This window comes from Hibiscus syriacus, unplaced genomic scaffold (assembly GCF_006381635.1).
Source record: "Hibiscus syriacus cultivar Baekdansim isolate YM2019G1 unplaced genomic scaffold, ASM638163v2 tig00110410_pilon, whole genome shotgun sequence".
Lineage (NCBI taxonomy): Eukaryota > Viridiplantae > Streptophyta > Magnoliopsida > Malvales > Malvaceae > Hibiscus > Hibiscus syriacus.
The window spans coordinates 1,029,786-1,050,988 of NW_024062726.1; the positions used below are offsets into that span (position 1 = coordinate 1,029,786).

The window sequence follows — 21,203 nt, forward strand, 5'->3', positions numbered from 1 at the left end:
ATTACATTTAATCGTTTCTAGAATCGGAAAAAATAACAGTTTATTATTATTATTCACATAAAACAAAAAGAAAGTCAAAGTTCGATATCGAAAAATACCCACCGAAAAAAAAGTCGAACTTTTGTAGGGTTGGGATTATTTTATTGGCAAAAGGGTCCAGAGACCCTCACTTTAAAAAATTAATGTAGCCCTTCAATTTAAAAAAATATCAATGTTGTTATTTTATCAACATTTTTCGTCGTTAACCGACGGGATAGTTATTTTATGTTGACATGGCATGTTAAACAGGTTAAATTAATTTTTTCTCTCAACCTGACCCTCTTATTTTTCTTTTTTTATTTTGGTTACCAAACTTTAAAAGTTTAGAATTTAATCACTCAACTTTTGAATTGTTTCTATTTTAATCATTATGATTTAATTTATTAATATTTATGTATGATGTGACATTTTTTCTTTTTAATCAAAGATTTCTTTTTTTTCTTTTATTACCAGATTATGTAAACCCATATTGAACTTGTAAAAAATTGAAAAATTGAGGACGAGCTACTTGACCGGGTAATGAAAGGAAAAAAAATCTTTGGTTGAAAAGGAAGAAAAATAAAATGAGATGATAAAGGAGGAGAGTGGAGATTTGGAAATATATGAATAAGAGGGAATATTTTTTAATTTAATTATAATTTTGAGAATATTTTTTTCAATATATTTTTAAAATTTTAATTTAATTAATACTATTTTAATCATATATTAATAAAATAATAATAATAAATGTCACATCATGCATAAATATTAATAAAATAAATCATGATGATCAAAATAGGATTATTTCAAAAATTGAGTGATTAAATTGAAAACTTTTAAAGTTTAATGATTAAAATTGAAGAGAAAAAATAGTTGAATGATGAATGGAGGCCATATTGAAAAAAATTAAATTGGAGGCCACGTTGAGAGAAAAAAAAGTCGAGCGACCCATTAATTTTTTTTTTAAGTGGAGGGCCTCAAGTACCTTTTGCTTATTTTATTCCAATATATGTCGAGCATGTATACAATGAAGTGGCATATATTGAGGTTCAATTAATTCAATAATAGAATTGGAAGTGTTGATTTTTCTAAACTTTTCTTTTATATTGCAAAAAATGGTATGTTGTACTCAACAGTTTTTTTGCAATTTTATTTTACTTTTTTTCTTGTAATGTTATATAAGAAAGGATAACTTTTTTATATATATATACGGTTATGATCCACTTACACAATATAAAACTCGTTAGTTTTATACATATTTAGGACTATTGGATGAATGAAATCAACGATTGAGTTTTAGTTATATATATATATATATTGACTTAATTGTAAAATGTTTTTTATTAATACCACTAACTATAAAAAAGTTATACATGAGTTAACAAAGTTTATTATTTTCTGTTAAAGAATTTATAGTCGTCTGAACTGAACGATAACATAATGATTGGGATTTAATACAATTATTTTTGTTTCACCTGATATCAATTTCAGATTTAAAAAAAAATCGAAAATAAATTTTATCTTTAAAAAATTAATAAACATATAGAATTTCTCAAACTTCACCATCTTCTCTTTTTAGAGCAAAACCACTGAAGCATCGAAGGAAAGTAAGAAAACGATGGAGAAAAACGAATGATAGAAGGAAAGAAGAAAAGAAATTTGAAGGATGGATGCACTTAAAGAGTTTCTGAAATGTAGTTGTGGAGTTGACACTCATCTAAAAACAACATACCCCAATAATCAGGGCAGGAAATTTTTTTTGGTGTTCCAATTATAGGATTGATCATAAATATAGTTAATTTCGATGTATAATCTAGATGTTAAGAATCAGAGAAAAAGGTTATTCTTGTTGGGTTATTGAGAAAATTTCCAAAAATTGAGGGAGAAAGAAAGAAAGAACAATTACGTGACTTATTTGTTTGATCGCTTGCATCACCAAAGATGAATTGAGGGGGTGCTGGGTGCGGTCGCACCCCCTAGAATTTTCAAATTCCCTTATATTTTCGATTTTTTTTCTTTGAATTTTCTATTGATTATCTAATTTCACACCCCCTACAATTTCATAACTCTACACCCCTAAAATTTTTAATACAACTTCTTAAGTTCGCACCCGCTAACATAAGTTTTTGCACCCGTCCTTACTTGCGTCTCGATGGTGTAACAGAATTTTTAAAATGAGTTAAGTTTAATAAAAATGAGATCTTAATGTAATCAAAGTTGATATTTTTATTTAAATTGGAACATATTTTCATATAAAACTAAATAATTGCACAACTAGTAAGTAATAATATAAACTGAGAAATATTTTTATTTATATATATATAATCTATCAATTTACAAGCAATGATCGTTTTATAAAACAATAAAGCTCAAGTAAACTACACCTGAGGTCTAACAAAAAATGATATGCTAAGGTAATTATAAAATATTTTCATTTCGAAGCTTGTAACTGGTTAAAAGGTTGGATAGGTTTTAACTTTTGACATTGAAATGCATAATGTTAAACACGATGGCGTAAGTGGAAAACATGAGGTGAAAAGATGGAATACAAAAATACGTAAGCAATGACATCAATCTGTCACTTTATCATTTGTAACCTTGCCTGTGTTTGTGCTTGAAATTGTATCAGTTCTCTCTTGGGCCGCGGCAATTACTAGAGGTCTAATTTCAGTGTTGAATGTCATCTTTTTTTTTTTTTTAATTGAGAACGTATCAAATTATCAAATATTATTCATCTTTTTTTAATTGAGAACGTTCATCAAATTATCAAATATTTAACGTTTAAGTTTATTTAGTTGAAAGTAGTTTTTTTAAAAAATATTTTTAATTCAATTTATATTTATGATTTCATTTTAAATATTTATTATGTGGGTTCATGAATTTTAATCTTTAAAAATAAAATTCTAGACACAATTCTAGATAACATTATTATCATGTATTTTATTTCTTTGAATTTTCACTTGAATAGATAAATTCTAAGAATTTATAAAATTTTCTTTAATTAGTATAATATTTGAGATGTTTGAGTTCAAGTCTTTGTGTGTGTAGAGAATCTCTACTGAGAGGATTACCCACAAAAAATCAAATGTGCGACATAGGTCAATCTGGATTAGTTAGAAAAAAGCTTTAAAATCAAGAGGGAAAAGAAATAGAAAAGTAACGCGTGATTTTATAAAACTCAAACAAAATATTATTACAAAATGCTTCTAGATAAACAAAATGAGTGTACTCACCCATAAAACGTGCATCAAGAACATCTAGTTATAGTTCAATTTTAAACTTCAAAAAAGTTGTAGGATGTATATAGAATTAAAGATGATATTCAATCAATAATTGTAAATTTTTAGTAAGTCGCTGGGGGCGAATGCACTAAGTCTCGGGTTAAGTGCATCCTCATTATTTAAGAAAAATATGAAATTTTTTTATTAAGCTAAGGTGATTATAAAGTAGTTTTTATTCTAAAATACTCCCAATCATTTGACAATAAATATTCAACTATTAAGAAAAAAATATGAAATTTAATTTAATATGTTAAGGAAAAATAAAAAATAAATAAATTTTTATGCATATCCATTATTTTTAAGAGAAAAATATTAAAATTTTAGAATTCATTCATAAATTTTTATTTTTAAATTTCTGAATCTAATAAGTGGCATTCATTCCTAAAATTTCAAAAACTCCACCGTCAGATCATTTCAAGAAGACTGCATTCACCATTTCACCGTGGCTTGTTACATCACCCAAAGAGGAGATGATGAGATTGATGAATTCAGAAAGTTGTCTGGCTAATAATGTGGCTGTTAAAAACTTTGTTTGGATTGGACCGACAAAGTTGACTATTTAGAATTATTAACCTAATAAGTTAACCACTTGGTTAATAACTAATTCAACTTTATTTGTGCACGGCAAGTACATCGAAATTCTTATAAATAATTTGAGTTTGATAAAAAGATACATACGCACATCATTAAATTAAATAACAGTGTCCTAATGATCTCATATAGGAAGACCATTTGACAAATAAATTTGAATTGTATATAGGTACAAATATAAGGACATTTAATTTGTAGGTTAAGTTGACTTTAAAAAATATTAATTAAGACACGCCGACGTACTTAATTTGCATAGCTCAACCAAATTATAGAGCTCAAAAAGTAAAACGTGATAATCATGTTATTATTTTGGGTAAATTACTTTTGATATCGTTAAGTTTTGTTTGTTAACTCATTTATACTATTTTTTTTTGATTTTGTTAATTATAACACTGAATTTTAGTTCTACATTCAATTATGTTATCGTTAAGTCATAACAAGACGATAACATGAGTAACGGTTGCTGATGATGACTATTAATGTCCAAAATAACGTCATTTTAGGCATTAAATTTTATAGGCAATTTAAACATTTCATTTTTTGGGTATTGAACTTTTCATTATTCCTTCTTCTCCTAAAATTAATTTTGAAGTAAGATCGATATTAAAACGTTCACATTTCCCTATGATTTCTTCTAAAATTGATTTTTTTTATGAAACCTAGCAGGAAACCTACACAGAATAGACTCCCCAACCTCATTTTTCATGTTCAAAGTTTACCCGATGAGATGTAGGGTAAAGGCCAAGGATTGCCATTAATAACCAAGCTAATTCCCATCACTCTACCTTGGCATTTAAGAAACACGCAACACCCTTTTTTAGAACCATTTTGTTGATGAACAAATTAGATATTTGACAAATGATAACTTGTTTCAACGGAAACCATGGGATACTTGAACACTTATGTTGCATGCGGCAACTCAATCATGAAACCAGAAATAAGACTGATTTTTTATTTTTAGGTCCGGAGGTTGGGAAAAATCAGGGAACCCCACTACAAGGGACCAGTTGTGATAGGGAAGGGCGCTTAAAAGTAATGTTGTGGAGTGCAAATTAAGGCAAGTAGGCGAAAAATGTTCTTTCACTGTGCTTCGTCATCAGTCCTCACAGGGTTTTCAGACCCACATTTTGAACTGCCGATGATTTTATAATTGTTCATGAACCACTGTTGAGATTTTCCCGGGAAACTGTACTCTATGTTTGTTGATTGGATTAAATAAGTTCCGATAATTATTGACGGTTTGATGGTGAATAAGTTTTTGTTGGTGTAAATATTTGAGAATAATTACATAAGTGTTTTTAGTCTAAAAACCCGTTTTAAACGCAAAAACAATCTTAAACAATTTATTTTCAGCAAAAAAATTCACATTTAAAAATTCATTATTGGCTAAAAAGAAGTTAGAAAAGCAATACTTTTGTGTTGGAAAAGCTCCGTTGGAGAAGCATTCCCAAACGAAGCAAGGTAGAACAGAGTTGAGCAATGGTGAGGTGAATTTATAGATGTTGCATCCCCTCTCTTAGCCTTGATCAAAAGGTTTATTAGTGGTTTTAGTGTGTGTAAGATGTAGGGTAATAATGACTACACATAGACTAACTGATTAGATGGATATAGTCATACAATAATAGATTTGATTATGGTAGATCATATGAACTTGTCAGAAGTTATATTAATAAATTGTGATGTCGCGGAGATGTTAGATATTCAAGATCGTTCATCTGGAGATTTTTTTTATATCTTTTAGAGTTCCTCGTGTACCGGAAATACTTTTAAATGCTCCGAAGATTATAAGATGCGAAAAATTAACGTACATTTGATGTGGTATAACAATGTTGATAAAACCTTTGCTTTTTTTATCCTTGTTTATGTTTTTCACATGATTAGAATCTAAAGTAGCCACCAGCCAGGGCCCTTGGCTTGGGGGATTTATGCACTACTACCAACATAATAATTCACAAACTGTTATAACTTGCATATTGTGCCCTTTTCACCATTGTTCAGCTTTTGCAGCAAACCATCTTTATTCTTTACATTATTACATAAAGGTTGCCCGCATCTTCCTTTTGGGACCATGCACCAGAAATGCAAAACAAAAGAAAGGAGCATTGAAATCCTCTCACTTTCAAGTTAACAACAGGAGATCGCATTCCTTGTATGCAATTCCATTAGAACAGGACATTTTAAGCACGCGTGCATGGGATTCTAAAATTATGAGCGACTAGATAGATCATCATGTGCCATGCATGGGATTCCTGCAAAAAAGGAGACATCATTGTGGTTTCCAATATGATTGGAAGCTTATCCGTACCGTACACGCATTAACATCCAATGCGAAGAGACGAATGTAAGCTGAGAATTGTGTGGGAAAACACAGTTGCAGCGATGGACATGGGAACTAGTGTGTTTTGGGATTGTAAACAAAGGACGTTGGGATTCCCATTAGAGTAAATAACTAATGAAAGAAAATTTGAATTTCAAACTGAACATATAGTCACCCTCATGTTAATGTAGATCCGCCACTGACCATATAGGTGCAGGGTATGAATGAATAAATGATGCATATTATCAGGCATTGCCAGATTCTTTTTTGTTTCATCGAGGGAATGGGAAATGCATGCCATTGGTGCTGAACCTATTCAAGATAAGGAAATGCATGAGAAAAACCAATTCAAGATTTAGACGTACAACTAATTTTAGATTTCGAGTCTTTAACATATGCAAAATTTTCATATATTGGACCACCGAACAAAAATAAATAAAAGATTTACAAAAAAAAAAGATAAAGAATTAAAAATAAAAATTATATAAAATTCTTTTAAAAAATCGATAAAAATATTAAATTATAATATACTTTTTCAAAATGAAACCTTAAACAAATAAATTGTCAAATCAAGTTTACCATATTAGATCAATGAGTTTGGTTCAAGTGGTAGCCATATTGCTTAAGTATGTCTCGAGTTTGAGTCTTTGTGTATGCATAAAATTTATGTTAGGAGACTCTTCCACTAAGATTAAATGTGTGACATGAATCGGTTTGAATTAGCCAAGATCAAACCTCGAGGATCGAGAAGATAACCACAAAATATTTAGTTTTAAAAGAGTCTTGAAATATTTATGTTTTTAAATTTCATAATGATAAATTTAGTTCTTAATGTTTATGCTTTTCTCAATTTTAATTATCTTTAATTAAATTTAACTCTCAAACTTTTTAAAAAATTAATCCTCAAATCTTTTAAAAGTAAGCAAATAGCTTTTTCTTCGATAGAAATGCTAATTAAAATGTTAATCACTCACGACTCTAACACTGTGGCCTTCGTAATTGTCCATGTATACTTTATTTTATTTATTTATTTTTGACAAAAAGTCAATAATTTTATTAAAAATAGAAAATATTCAGAATTACAATAAATATTTACAAGTACAAGGTAAACGTAAATAAAATTATAATTAGGATATTTTCCTATAACCACTGACATAAAAACTAGTCACCTAGATCACACAAGAACCAAATAAGGAAAATATTAAAAAAAATTAACCAAAAAACTTGAATAAAATAAAGATAAGAACAAATATAACTTTGTTAACAAACAAACCATAAAAAGGGATAAAGCTTCTGAAGGCTACCAACAAATCGTAAATCGGAGTCAAGCGACATGAAAAAACTATCAACGAATACAAAACGCGTATCCAAATCAATCTGAATGTCCAAAGCAGGAAAAATCATTATGATAACAAATAAGCGTCATTTTGATCAGTCGTGGTGATATCAAATCAAATATTGAGAAAAAAAATAAACGAAAATAACGGGAAAAAACAATAAGCTACCAAAAGGCAGATAAAAATATGCAACAAAAGTAGAGATAAACGTGCCACAAAAACATAGATAAACGTGCTACAAAAACAGAGATAAACGTGCTACAAAGGTAGAAATAACCGGCGGGCGACAATTAACATCAAAATTGGTGTCACCGACGGTTAAACAAAATTAAAGAACAAAAAAGTTAGATTGATCAATAAATTGATAAAAATTGAAAAGAATAATAAGAATGAAAGGGAGAAGAGGAGGAAGAAAGCGGTTAGTCTAAATAATTACTTTATTTTATTTTTTGAATTCTTTTAAAAATCATTTGAATTTTTTTATAAAACTTAATTATTTATTGATACATCATCATAAAAATTAAATAACATCATGTCAATATAAAATATACATAAATTATCATGTTAAAATCATTAAAATTTGATGTTTTAGTCAACATCTTTATTGAAAAAAATAATTAGAAAGATTAACCAAATTTAATTAAAAATAAGAATTAAATTACCAAAACGTTTACTCTTTAGGGCTAAATTTGTCCCTATACCTTACAATTTTATTTACTCTATTTTTTTTTTTACATTTTTAATTTAACTTCGATTAAATTTACTTCATTGGTTCAATTCAAATTCACTTTATTATATTTAAAAATTAAATTAAATTAAAATAATAAAATATAACATATCGATCGTATTAACTTAAAATTATTTTTGTTCATTCAGTGTTATGAATCAAACACTGACCCCTAGTCAACGGCTGCAAGTACTTGACCATTTCGAAGAAAAGTAACTTCACAGAGTTATGGGGAGCCGAGATCTAAGGAAGAATATACTAATCATTATGGCGTGGAACTTCAAAGCATTAACATATGATTTCAGAGCCGTATCATCTCAAGAAAAATGTCATCTTTATTGAATAAATCTAAATCAGTTTTCTACTTCAAATTACACTAACCCTATGTGAATCGACACCATATCCTTTGAAATACGTGAAATAGATTTCTTAACTTTAAAATCACAAATTTTGCATTGGTTTATACAAGTAACCTGGCCAATATTCATCCTTAAAGTTTCAGACTTTAAATCCACCAATTTTCCTGCAATGGAGAAATCTGTATTCTCAATGTTGATCTTTATGGTAGAACTGCTTTCATTATCTGGGTGCACGGCTGCCGTAGTACGTTGCAGTAATTGTGGCCGCATTCCGGTACCTTACCCTCTCAGCACGGGGCCAAATTGCGGTCATCAAGCATATAGGATTCGGTGCACTGCGGGGACACTATGGTTGATGCTTTGAAGGGATCTTATATGATCATATCCATCAACCCCATGACTCAGAGGATAGTTCTCCGGCCCCCGGATCTTTTGCGTGATAGTTGCATTTCGAGCGATATCGGCACACAGGGAATCCAGCTTGATGATGATCTCCCCTTCAACATCACTAGCAGTAACACTATTTTGTTGTTGAACTGTACGAATGCAATGTTAAACTTGCAAGCACCCATAAATTGTAAATCAACAAGCTTATGTCATAACTATATAAAGGATAATGCTACGGCATGTATGAGGAGTCCGTTGTGTTGCGTGTTCAAGACTGGTGGATCGCAAACCGCTTATGTATTGAGGATTCATAATGGAGGTTGTCTGGCATATCAGAGCTTTGTGAACATTGACACTGTAAATCCTCCAAAGAAATGGCCTCAACCTGGTTTGGAGATAGAGTGGGCATTGCCACAAGAACCGGTTTGCAAGACTCCAGTGGATTGCGATAACTTGTTCCATTCCAAGTGCTTAGCTTATCCCGCAAATGTTGGAACAAAAAGGTGTTTCTGCAACAAAGGGTTCAAATGGGATCCTTTCAACGGATTATGTCAATGTAAGTAACCATTTACCACTTGAACCAGCAAGAACGACTTTAGAAACAGTTCTTAACGTGGCCATAAGCATTAAGATACAATCTTCTCTTTGTTTAGGTGCAGAATGCCGAACGGGTAAACGCTGCAAAAGCCGAAAGAAGCATACAGTGCTCATTTCTGGTATGCGCCTGAAAAAGCCGAAATCATTACTGTTTACAAGAAGTGACTGTGATGGTGGCCTTATGTTTTTCAGTTATATCGGCTGCACTGGGAGGAACTTCACTTGCTATAATGATCGGAATTCTAGTTTACAAGCAACGCCAGCGCGTAAAGAATGAAATGCAGAAGAGGCTGGTCAAGGAAAGGGAAGAAATGTTAAAAGCTAGAAACAATGGCAGATCAGCCAGTGTTTTCACTGGCAAAGAAATAACGAGAGCAACTGATAACTTCTCTACGGCGAATCTCATAGGATCAGGAGGTTTTGGTGAGGTCTTCAAGGGTGTTCTTGATGACGGAACTATATCAGCCATCAAACGTGCAAAGCTTGGGAACACCAAAGGAACTGATCAAGTCCTTAATGAGGTCCGAATTCTTTGCCAGGTGAACCATAGGTGCCTGGTAAGATTCCTTGGTTGCTGCGTCGAGCTTGAACAGCCACTCATGATATACGAGTTTGTCCCTAACGGAACCTTGTTTGATCACCTCCATTGTAGTCGTTCCGGAAAATATGCTCCCTTCACATGGCAACACCGGCTTCGTATTGCTCACCAGACTGCAGAAGGCCTTGCTTATCTCCACTCTGCAGCAGTTCCGCCCATTTACCATCGAGATGTGAAATCAAGCAACATTTTACTAGATGAAAAGCTTAATGCCAAAGTTTCTGATTTTGGTTTGTCCCGACTAGTAGAGAGAACCGAAGGCGATGCTAGTCACATCTATACCACTGCTCAAGGAACCATTGGATATCTTGATCCAGAATATTATCGTAGTTTTCAGCTTACTGATAAGAGCGACGTTTATAGCTTTGGGGTTGTTCTTCTTGAGCTCTTGACTTCTAAGAAAGCTATAGATTTTAACAGAGAAGATAAGCACGTGAATTTGGTGGCTTACATGAAAAATATAATGGATGAAGAGAGACTGGTGGATGTTGTTGATCCAGTGATCAAAGAAGGAGCAAGAAAGTTGGAACTTGACATCATTAAAGCACGGGGGCTATTGCCAGCATCGTGTTTGGATGACAAGAGACAGCACCGACCTTCGATGAAAGAAGTTGCCGATGAGATTGAATACATGATCAGCATTACTCTAGGAGAGATTTCTGAGAAGTAAATGTTATAATCAATAGTGAAAGTAAAACTAAACCCAGAGCTGATCAAACAATTGATCTTTCTAACTTACATTTGAAGTATAACAGGCAGATTCAACCATATTTTGCATAACATGATAAAATTCAATTACAGTTTTGAAATTCGGGTTCAGTCCCACAACTCTACACTGCAGTAAAGACTACCACGCATGTTTAAGCAGTGAACCACTTGAAGTCATTAGACTGCAAGATTTTAAAGAGCATGTTAACTAAACCATTCCAGAAATGAAGTTTGATCCATGATTTCTTTAGAAGGATCAACTGCCCAGGAAAATAGTGATGTTTCTTAGATGAAATCCAAAATATAAATCACCAACTTCATATCTTTCAAGCATATATATACAAAATATTGATGGCAGGCATAAGCTTGAAGGATCTCAGTGCTTCTCTTGATCAGACATGACAGTACACAACACTACACAAAATTGATGTCTGTTGAAGATGTAAGAAGAGGCAAGTCACATGCCTTTCAATTCAAGCTCTTAGTTAATTAAGATCAAACAGAAAAATCTAAGGAATGTGAAGCAAAAGAAAAAGAAGCATTTACATGTTAAATGGGAGATACTATTTTGTGGACATATGTTATGAGCAAGGGAACCTCGAATCCTTCAGAAAGAGGCTAAGATCCAGAACATGACATGGGATGACATAGCGACCAAAATCCATGTGATGAATGCCAAAATTATTGATATTTCAAATTGATTGCATGGGAGGTGACTTTGAGCCCTGCAGAAGTCCAAGTCTCTTGCATACAGGACTATAACCCCTGCTGATGAACATGCAGCTGCCAATGATAACATAGCTGTAACCTGCATATTCAAGAAAGGTTAGCTAAGTAATATCCAATTTAGACCAAATGAGTTTCAAGGGGAAAAAAGCGCAAAAATTAAGCTGCATGTAGGAAAATCCAATAGAAAAATAATAAGATCGAATTTTGAAGACCCAAATAACAATCGCTAGCACCACTTAAAAAGATTAAAGCGAAATGAATAGAGTTCAAATAAGGATGATGAAGACACTGATCCTCTCTCCATGTAAGATTACCGTCATTCGCAACTGGGGACAGGTCACCATAGAAACAAGCAATACTGGACATGGAAAGGATGTATTTGATAGAATAAGAACCGCTCTAAATGGTCATGTAAACCATATAAGGAATCACAAACAGCCTGAACATGAAAAAACTAATAATAATATGGGGAATAAGTGATAACTAAGGTGGAATATGACAAATACCAAATAGCACTATAGCGGGCAATTTTTGGTAGCGAAAACCCGACTCACAGTAATGTTTATACATCCATTTAGGGACTAAAGGAGACTAGAGGGGATTCTTAGAGAAAAGTTGAATACCCAATCACCTACAACAAATAGGCTCACTAGAACAGGATTCTGAAGATCTCTCTTTTTCCTCAAAGCATAAACATCGAGACATGCAAGACCAAAGCTCCATAGCAGTTGAAGCCCCATAGATGCAATCAAATAACTGAAACAGAGAAATAAAGAACATCAAAGCCGCATCAAATCAAAATTATTGCAGTGCATTTCTACTCTACTTTAACCATCCTTTCCACCCCATCAAACCTAAACATTTTCCCCCTTTCCCAGGAATATAGAAGTAGAACTATAAGATTCCACAGGAGAAAAGCTTAAATGCTATCTTACATCTAGTCAAAACAGCAGTTTTCAACATTTTCACAATAGAAACTCACACTTTGTGAGACTTCAAAAATGAACTAGAACAAGTTCCAACACTGTAGCATATTTGAATTGAGACTTCAGTCATGAATAACAGAAGACACAATACTTCTAGGCAACTATGTACTCAAAGTTCATTCAAACCTATATTATGCCTCTGTCTTGTGTGTCATTGACACAAACAAATGGCTCTGTCAAAGACTCACTATAAGCAAAAACAAGTCTTAAAACAAAGTGACTGCACCATTCATTCATATTAGCAGAAAAGTTGCACAGAAATCAATTCATTTTTCCTGCTGTGCTGTTAACCCCAACATAATCACTCAGTTGAAAACAAAATTTTGCTATTACAAAAACGATAAAAAGCACGCTTCAAACAACCAACTTTCAAATATTTACCTAGATACCACAGTGACAATATTATCAGCGTGTAGATGTTTCCTTCTGCTTAACCAAGTAAGTTACAACCAATTTGCACAACTTCATATTCAACTTAAAATACAGTTTAAATCACACCTTCTAATACCTTATGTCCTTATCCAATAGTATTGCAAATTGAAGTCAGCAATTCTCATTCATTTCCATTTTATAAGAAAAAAACAAAAAACTCAATATTTAGAAATGAAACCCTCTTCAAACTAGGGCCCAAAATTGATCGAAACTTTTTTTTTTTTTGATATACGATCGAAACTTAAAAGACTAAAACGGGTCCTCTTTTTACCCAATAAATTCAAACCAGAAAACCCAAAGTAGCAAATTCCAGTTGCATGATTCATATAACTGTTATTACTTTTTACAAATTTGTACCAACAAGCTGACTAACAAATTATGCTCCCCAGCTGACTAAAAGTAATCTGATTCAAAGACGTCATTTTTACTAAAATTTAGTTGATCTAAAAGGTAAAATTTGAGAGCAAACCGAACGAAGGGGAAAAGGAAAAACAGAAGTACCAGAAAGCAGTGTAGGAAGAGAAATCAGAGGCAGAGACCATGACTGCAATGGAAGCAGCTGCAAATGCACATTGATATACCCTTAACATTAACCCACTTATCGTCCCTGGACTTCCAATAAACACTTTCATCCTCTTCCTTCAAGCTAAGAGCAGGGTACCCACTATTCCCTTAATTCAAAGTATCCTCCTTCCACAAGAAAAAGGATAAAATCTGGAATCTTAAACCGCTTCTTCCATTAATGACAACCCAAATCCAGTGTCCAAATCAGCTCCTTTTTGGTTCCATCAAGAAAAAGAATTGACAAATGGAAGTGGGGATTTGGAGATCCGGAGTTCGAACCTTTTTCAGCTAAAAACTTAAAAAGCGTCGGATTTAAGAAATACCCTGAAATTATGATCAGTTTAGCATAACATAATTTATATAAATTGATGTTTTTGATTTGATTAACGAAGGAAATAAAGAGAGAGAAAGCTCTGTCACTTCAGTTGGGTTGATGAGTGTAATTATATACTATGTGGATTTTTTTCAATCGAGTAAATTATATATTTAATTACTCAATTATTATTAGATTTTTATAGAAATTAGTTAATTTTATTAAAAATAAAAATATAAAAAGTTACATTAAAAATTTACAAGTATAATCGTAAACCTAAAAATATAATTATAATATTTTTTTATCATCATTAATATAAAAACTAATCATCTAAATCATATAAGGACCAATAAAGGAATCTAACTAAAAACTCAAAAAAATAAAGATACGAACAAATCTGACTGCATTAGTAAACGAACCACAAAGAGGATGGAGCTATTGAAAGACTACCGACAAATCGCAAAGCAAAGTCAAGCGACGTGAGAAAATTACATATGAACGCAAAACGCGTATCTAAATCAATATAAGGGTCCAAAGCATTGAAAATCATCATTATAATGAATAAGTGTCATTTTTATCAGTCGTGGCGATGTCAAATCCAATCCTGAGAAAAAATATAAACAAAAACAACAAAAATCGTAAACAACGACAAAAAATTGTAAGCTACCAAAAGACAGAGAAAAATATATTACAAAGACAGAGATTAATGTGCCACGTAAAGATAGAAAACATGTCACAAAGATATAATTATTCTTGTTAAAAAATAAAGAAATAAAAAGATAACCGACGGGAAATAACTAAAATTAAAACTAGTGTTGTTGTCGGTTAAATAAAATTAAAAAAGAAAAAATTAGATTAATCAATAAAATTTACATATGCTATAAAGAAAAGAAAAAAAGGGAAAAGAGAAGATGAGTATTAGAATTTTATTTTAATTATTTAATGTTTTAAAATATTATTATTAAATTTACGTTTTCTAATACGATCACTCGACACTTGTTAATAAAATAAAGTAGTAAAATTGATATGTCATCATAAGATAATTTTTTAAATTGAATACTACCTTATAAATTAGGCTTAATTATAAAATAAATGTCTAAACTATAGTGTTTTTCACGAATATGGGCTTAAATTATTTTTTTGAATGATCCATGTGTTTAATGTTACAAACATTATCATTTTAGGTGTATTGGTTGTAACACTGTTAGTTTTATCCGTTACGTAACACGTGTCACATTCTGATAATTTTAAAATTTATTTTAAAAAATAAAAAATATTATTATATTTATAAAAAATCATAATTTCTCTTAAATTGTAAAAAAAAAACTAAATTCCTAAAAATCCTAAATTCCTAATCCTAACCTGTCGTCGCTGTCCTTTTCGGCCACGATCACCGTCGTTGATGTAGTCCTTACAATCCTCCTAGTCATACGTCACCGTAATTGTCACCAATTGTCCGTCGAAACTGTGTGGGATCGCGATTTTCATCTTAGGATTCAGGGGTACAAAACATCGATTGGTCGTTAATCGGTTGTGATTTCATAGGGTTATTAATCATCGGGGAGGTGAGGTTGGGTGAAGCTTCGTTGACGGTAAAGGACAGCAATTGTCGTGGGTTTAAGGGTTAAAATGAAGGTTTTCAAAAGTTTAGGGATATTTAAAAATGTGTGTGTGTTTTTTAAATACGATTTTAATTTTTTAATTTTAAATAAAATTCTAAGATTACTAGAAAGTTACACGTGTCACTTAACAGGAGAAATTAATAATGTTTACAGTCTAGGTATCTAATGTGGTAATGTTTGTAACGTTAGACACGTCAATTATTTAAAAATTAATTTAAACACCTATTTATGAAGAAAAAAAACTATAATTTAAGCACTTATTTTATGATTAAGCCTATAAATTATAATCACACATACTAATAGAGTTCACAATGTTAAACTCAACCCAAAAAAACTTAAACAATTCTTGAAATTAGAAACCCAAAATCTGCCATGAACTTAGAGAAGAAAGGCTAGCAATGGCCCAGACTAGCCAAAAAAATCTGATCCGAAAGACTGGGAAAAAATACAAAATTTTTGTTCCCAAAAAAGGAAAGAGTCTTATCTCGCAAAACGAAAACGAAGAGAACATAAGAGTTTGCAAATTTGGGTCGAAGAGATCGAAAATCATTGAATGCATGGCTTGCCGTATCAATTTTAATCTCCGGTGTTCTACTTCGGATACGCCGCGTTTCGTGGCCTCATCTCACGCCTTGAAAAACCCTACTCTCATCCTTCCTTTTAAACTCCGCACCAACCCTACTAATCTGCCCAAGGTTAACTCCTAATTTTATTCCACCTTCCTAATTTCTATCCCCACCTTTTTTTATTATTCTTATAACTTTATATATAAAAGGGCACTTCATTCATCAAATTATCCACTAATCATCTTTTTTTTTTCCTTCTAAAAAAGCTTTCTTTATCGACTTCTGGGTGGCTGCGGAGGCGACGGATGGGTTTTGTGTCGATGAATTCTCATATGGCCACCGAGGAAAAGTCTGTTTCTGGGGATAGGATGCTTGTCGGTTTTCTTCTTATGCTTTGTTTTCTGTTCCGTATAAACGACGTAGTTTCTTTGTTTTCGAGTTTGGTTTATTTGGTTTGTTTCGTTTTCTTATAGGTGTTTGTGCCTCCGCACCCGTTAATTAAGCACTGGGTTTCGGTTTTGAGAAATGAGCAAACTCCTTCCCCCATTTTCAGTGAGTTTGCTTCTAATTTAGCTTGAATTTTGATTCTTTTTAGCTTTTAATCATCGGGGTCTGTTTCAAAATCTGTTCTTATTAAGTTTGTATATGATACGATGAGATCTCAATATAAGTTTTTGTTCTTATCAGGAAATGCTATGGCTGAGTTGGGGAGGCTACTTATGTATGAAGCTTCAAGGGATTGGTTGGTAAGTCACTAGAGCGTGAATGCCTTTCCTTTTTGTTTTGGAAAGATATTCTCTTTGTTTTATCTTCATTATAAATTTTATTGGCGTTAAGAATGTGTTTTTATTAATTGCAACTCATATGTCTTTGGGCTTATTGCTGCCAGCCTACTGTATCAGGAGAGATTCAATCGCCAATGGGTATTGCTTCAGTTGAATTTATAGATCCAAGGGAACCTGTGGCGGTTAGTCTTCGCCTCTGGCTTTTTTAGTCCTGATGTGTCTGAATTGGTTGAGCAGAAATTTGTGTTAAATCTGTGTCTAAGACCTTTTCTTTAGTTTCTCAGATTGTTCCAATCTTGAGAGCTGGTCTTGCTCTGGCTGAACACGCATCGTCCATTTTACCGGCAACAAAAACATATCATTTAGGTAAATATGCGGCAAAATCGTTCTTCAAGACTAACTTTTGTCCTTCACCTTCTTTATGTCCTCAACTCATATAGGTTTTTTTATTACTTGTGGTTGTATGAATGCAGGGGTAAGCAGAAATGAAGAGACGCTTCTGCCAACTGTTTATCTAAACAAGTAAGAACTCACTTCACTTCTCTTGGTGTTATATGGATCTAAACCTTGAGTGTGTTCTAAGCATGATCTATTGGAACATTGTCTTATAGTTGAAATATATTGTACCATTTTAGTATGAACAGTTTCATTCCATCCTTTTGCTTGGCTGGTTTGATTTATTGTTCATTGCCGTTGTTTATGTTGGGGTGTGTGCATGTAACTTATGTTAATGTCCTCTGTAGGTTGCCTGACAAATTTCCCGAAGGATCCCGAGTGTTTGTGGTAGATCCTATGTTGGCAACAGGTTCTGATCTTCATCTCACTTCTGGAAATCTTATGTCGCATCCATCCTGTATAGCTATAAAACTTTCTGGCATTATCCTTGTGGCAGTGCATCACAGTTCATCGGAGATGTGTTCATTGTCTTTTTAGTGATTGTTTTCGCTAATTTTCTTGCTATAAATTTCAGGTGGCACAATTGTGGCTGCACTCAACCTCTTGAAGGAACGTGGAATTCAAAACAGGCAAATGAAAGTGGTAAATAATTTGGAAGAATCCTTTATGTTTCCAGTTGAAGATACATTTTGGTAGTTGAGCTCTTTGGGTTACTTGATATTTAAATATTTCAGTTGATCTACTTAAATATTTCTTTGTCATGTTGTTACTAATGCAGTTATTTTATGATATCGAATTCTCATCGATTCGGGGCGAAACGCTTATAACTGTATCTTCTATTGTTCACCCGTCCTGGTACATAAAAAATATTAGATGACCACGACCTCTCTTAGAATTTTTAAGACTATTCATTTAGATTGAACCCCCCCCCCCCCGGATTAGCAATCGAGCCTCTGTTATTAACTTGCGCACATTGTAAGCTTATGCAGACTGCAAAAATACTAGATCAGATGTATGAAATTGTTTACATTTTCCTATCTTGAGCAGTCATTTTCTATATACATATGTTTATGCCTCCTTAACAATGAATTGAGCTGTTGTATTTCAGATATCTGCTCTGGCAGCTCCTCCAGCTCTTCAAAAGCTGAGTGAGAAATTCCCCGGGTAATTAATATCTGAATATAAAAATCCACTTATAGAAAACTTCAGCAGTTGCATAGCATTTAAAATTCCTGTCACCGGATTATACAATTTTCAGGCTTCACGTGTATACTGGAATTATTGATCCCACCGTCAATGACAAAGGGTAAGTTCTGTCTATTCACCGGAGTTGGATTATGGATTGCTCTGAGCGGGATGTACATTTGATGGCTGTTCGGTGCTCTCAGGTTTATAATTCCCGGACTCGGAGATGCAGGAGATCGGAGCTATGGTACATGACTGGAAAGAAAGAACAGAAGGAGGCAAAAAAAAAAAAAATACTATCTATATGCAATTTTGATTTAAATTTGTTGAGCCTATCACCAGGTTTAGAGGGCATTCTGAATTTTTTAGCTATTTGATTGGTTGCAGATTTATAAGTCAATGACAGAGATATTTGTGTATTCTCAAGTTTTGTGTTAAATAAAGTGTTCTACCGGTAGACGAGCATTGGCCTATGTACATTCATGTAAAGCCCCATCCCCACTGATCCTGAGAATTCATCACAAGAGATGTCTTTCTTCCACCAATCTTAAATCATTTTATAGTATTCCCTCGACGAAGAGGGAACAAATGTTGTACCTCCTTCAGATCTCTCATGAAGCCCCACCCCCACTGGCACTTCCGAGCGCTCCAAACTTCCACGAAGCCTCTAGTGTAATGATTAGGATTTTTGAGTCATTTGAACATTGATCCGAGCCTCGGGGGTGGTTCTGCGGTGCGACGCCTAAAAAACGGCTAATATACGGTGTGACCGGTTAAACAACTGACCGGTTAAAATTTAGACCGGTTATGTTATATTATTTAACCGGAAATATTATAAAGTACAATAACATACTAGGTAGCGCTTATATAATGTAATAGGTAGCGCTTATATTGACCTATTTTATAAGTAAACCGGTATATTTATACCGATAGCATTGCAAATTTACCTATTACATTATAATATTTGAAAGTGTCTATACTTTTTATAAAAAGATCGATACTTTTTTAAAGTTATGTAATTTATGTTTCAATTTTTTAATAGTGTTTCATGTTTTCCACCTATAATATTAATTTAATAATTTCATTTGCACAAAAAATTATTTGATTGTTTTGATATTTTATAAAATATTATTTAATATTTAAATTTAACAATATTAACCAAAGATAATAATAAATATGTAATATATATGTTTATTGTTTTTAATTTAATAATAATATACCGTAACGTAAAAAATAAATCATTAGACGCCTATAATTACTAAATTAATATCTTAAAACTCACTCAAAAGATAACCTTAAATGAATGTTTTCCACAGTGAAAAAAGTATGGACACTTTTATAAAAAGGATAGATAATTTACAATATAAGCACTACCTATTACATTATAAACGCTACCTATTACATTATATAGCGCTACTTATTACATCATATTTTTACCTATTATATTGAAAGTGTCTATACTTTTTATAAAAATGATCGATACTTTTTATAAAGTTATGTAATTTATGTTTTAATTTTTTTAATAGTGTTTCATGTTTTCCACCTACAATATTAATTTAATAATTTCATTTGCACAAAAAATTATTTGATTGTTTTGATATTTTATAAAATATTATTTAGTTTAAATTTAACAATATTAACCAAAGATAATAATAAATATGTAATATATATGTTTATTGTTTTTAATTTAATAATAATATATACCGTAACGTAAAAAATAAATCATTAGACGCCTATAATTACTAAATTAATATATAAAAACTCACTCAAAAGATAACCTTAAATGAATATTTTCCACAGTGAAAAAAGTATGGACACTTTTATAAAAAGGATAGATACTTTACAATATAAGCACTACCTATTACATTATATAAACGCTACCTATTACATTATATAAGCGCTACCTATTACATCATATTTTTACCTATTATATTGAAAGTGCCTATACTTTTTTATAAAAAGGATCGATACTTTTTATAAAGTTATGTAATTTATGTTTCAATTTTTTTAATAGTGTTTCATGTTTTCCACCTACAATATTAATTTAATAATTCATTTGCACAAAAATTATTTGATTGTTTTGATATTTTATAAAATATTATTTAGTATTTAAATTTAACAATATTAACCAAAGATAATAATAAATATGTAATATATATGTTTATTGTTTTAATTTAATAATAATATATACCGTAACGTAAAAAATAAATCATTAGACGCCTATAATTACTAAATTAATATCTTAAAACTTACTCAAAAGATAACCTTAAATGAATGTTTTCCACAGTGAAAAAAGTATGGACACTTTTATAAAAAGAATAGATACTTTACAATATAAGAACTACCTATTACATTATATAAACGCTACCTATTACATTATATAAGCGCTACCTATTACATCATATTTTTACCTATTATATTGAAAGTGTCTATACTTTTTATAAAAATGATCGATACTTTTTATAAAGTTATGTAATTTATGTTTCAATTTTTTTAATAGTGTTTTATGTTTTCTACCTACAATATTAATTTAATAATTTCATTTGCACAAAATATTATTTGATTGTTTTGATATTTATAAATATTATTTAGTATTTAAATTTAACAATATTAACCAAAGATAATAATAAATATGTAATATATGTTTATTGTTTTTAATTTAATAATAATATATACCGTAACGTAAAAAATAAATCATTAAACGC

The 21,203-nt window shown here is 31.5% G+C and overlaps 3 protein-coding genes across 3 annotated transcripts; 2 read left to right on the forward strand and 1 right to left on the reverse strand.

The window, feature by feature from the left end:
* Positions 1–8,784: 8,784 nt before the first annotated feature.
* On the forward strand, positions 8,785–10,882 carry LOC120124041 (wall-associated receptor kinase-like 20). The gene is given in 4 exon segments (XM_039142802.1): positions 8,785–8,980; positions 8,983–9,573; positions 9,671–9,733; positions 9,807–10,882. Coding segments are annotated over 4 exon segments (1,911 nt in total). The 5' UTR covers positions 8,785–8,799.
* A 566-nt stretch (positions 10,883–11,448) lies between these two features.
* Positions 11,449–14,055, reverse strand: LOC120124047 (CASP-like protein 5B2). Its single transcript, XM_039142807.1, has 3 exons — positions 13,569–14,055; positions 12,273–12,405; positions 11,449–11,728 (listed from the first exon to the last, which is right to left on the reverse strand). Exons 1-3 carry the CDS (start codon positions 13,697–13,699, stop codon positions 11,528–11,530), a joined length of 465 nt encoding a protein of 154 aa, XP_038998738.1. The 5' UTR covers positions 13,700–14,055; the 3' UTR covers positions 11,449–11,527.
* Positions 14,056–16,075: 2,020 nt separating this feature from the next.
* LOC120124046 (uracil phosphoribosyltransferase) lies at positions 16,076–18,792 on the forward strand. Its single transcript, XM_039142806.1, has 12 exons — positions 16,076–16,261; positions 16,399–16,506; positions 16,606–16,684; positions 16,820–16,878; positions 17,022–17,099; positions 17,202–17,283; positions 17,391–17,439; positions 17,661–17,722; positions 17,888–17,955; positions 18,422–18,477; positions 18,572–18,619; positions 18,702–18,792. Exons 1-12 carry the CDS (start codon positions 16,124–16,126, stop codon positions 18,751–18,753), a joined length of 879 nt encoding a protein of 292 aa, XP_038998737.1. The 5' UTR covers positions 16,076–16,123; the 3' UTR covers positions 18,754–18,792.
* Positions 18,793–21,203: the final 2,411 nt, after the last annotated feature.

What these genes read in the sequence shown, in the direction of transcription:
- LOC120124047 (XM_039142807.1), bottom strand. Translation starts at nt 13,699, where the DNA reads ATGAAAGTGTTTATTGGAAGTCCAGGGACGATAAGTGGGTTAATGTTA. An exon ending in TCTTCCTACACTGCTTTCTG is followed by an intron (nt 12,406 to 13,568) that starts GTACTTCTGTTT and finishes TCTCTGTTTCAG; the next exon opens with TTATTTGATTGCATCTATGG. An exon ending in TATTTGTTGTAGGTGATTGG is followed by an intron (nt 11,729 to 12,272) that starts GTATTCAACTTT and finishes TTGAATATGCAG; the next exon opens with GTTACAGCTATGTTATCATT.
- LOC120124046 (XM_039142806.1), top strand. Translation starts at nt 16,124, where the DNA reads ATGGCTTGCCGTATCAATTTTAATCTCCGGTGTTCTACTTCGGATACG. An exon ending in ATCCAAGGGAACCTGTGGCG is followed by an intron (nt 17,100 to 17,201) that starts GTTAGTCTTCGC and finishes TTAGTTTCTCAG; the next exon opens with ATTGTTCCAATCTTGAGAGC. An exon ending in AACAAAAACATATCATTTAG is followed by an intron (nt 17,284 to 17,390) that starts GTAAATATGCGG and finishes GTATGAATGCAG; the next exon opens with GGGTAAGCAGAAATGAAGAG.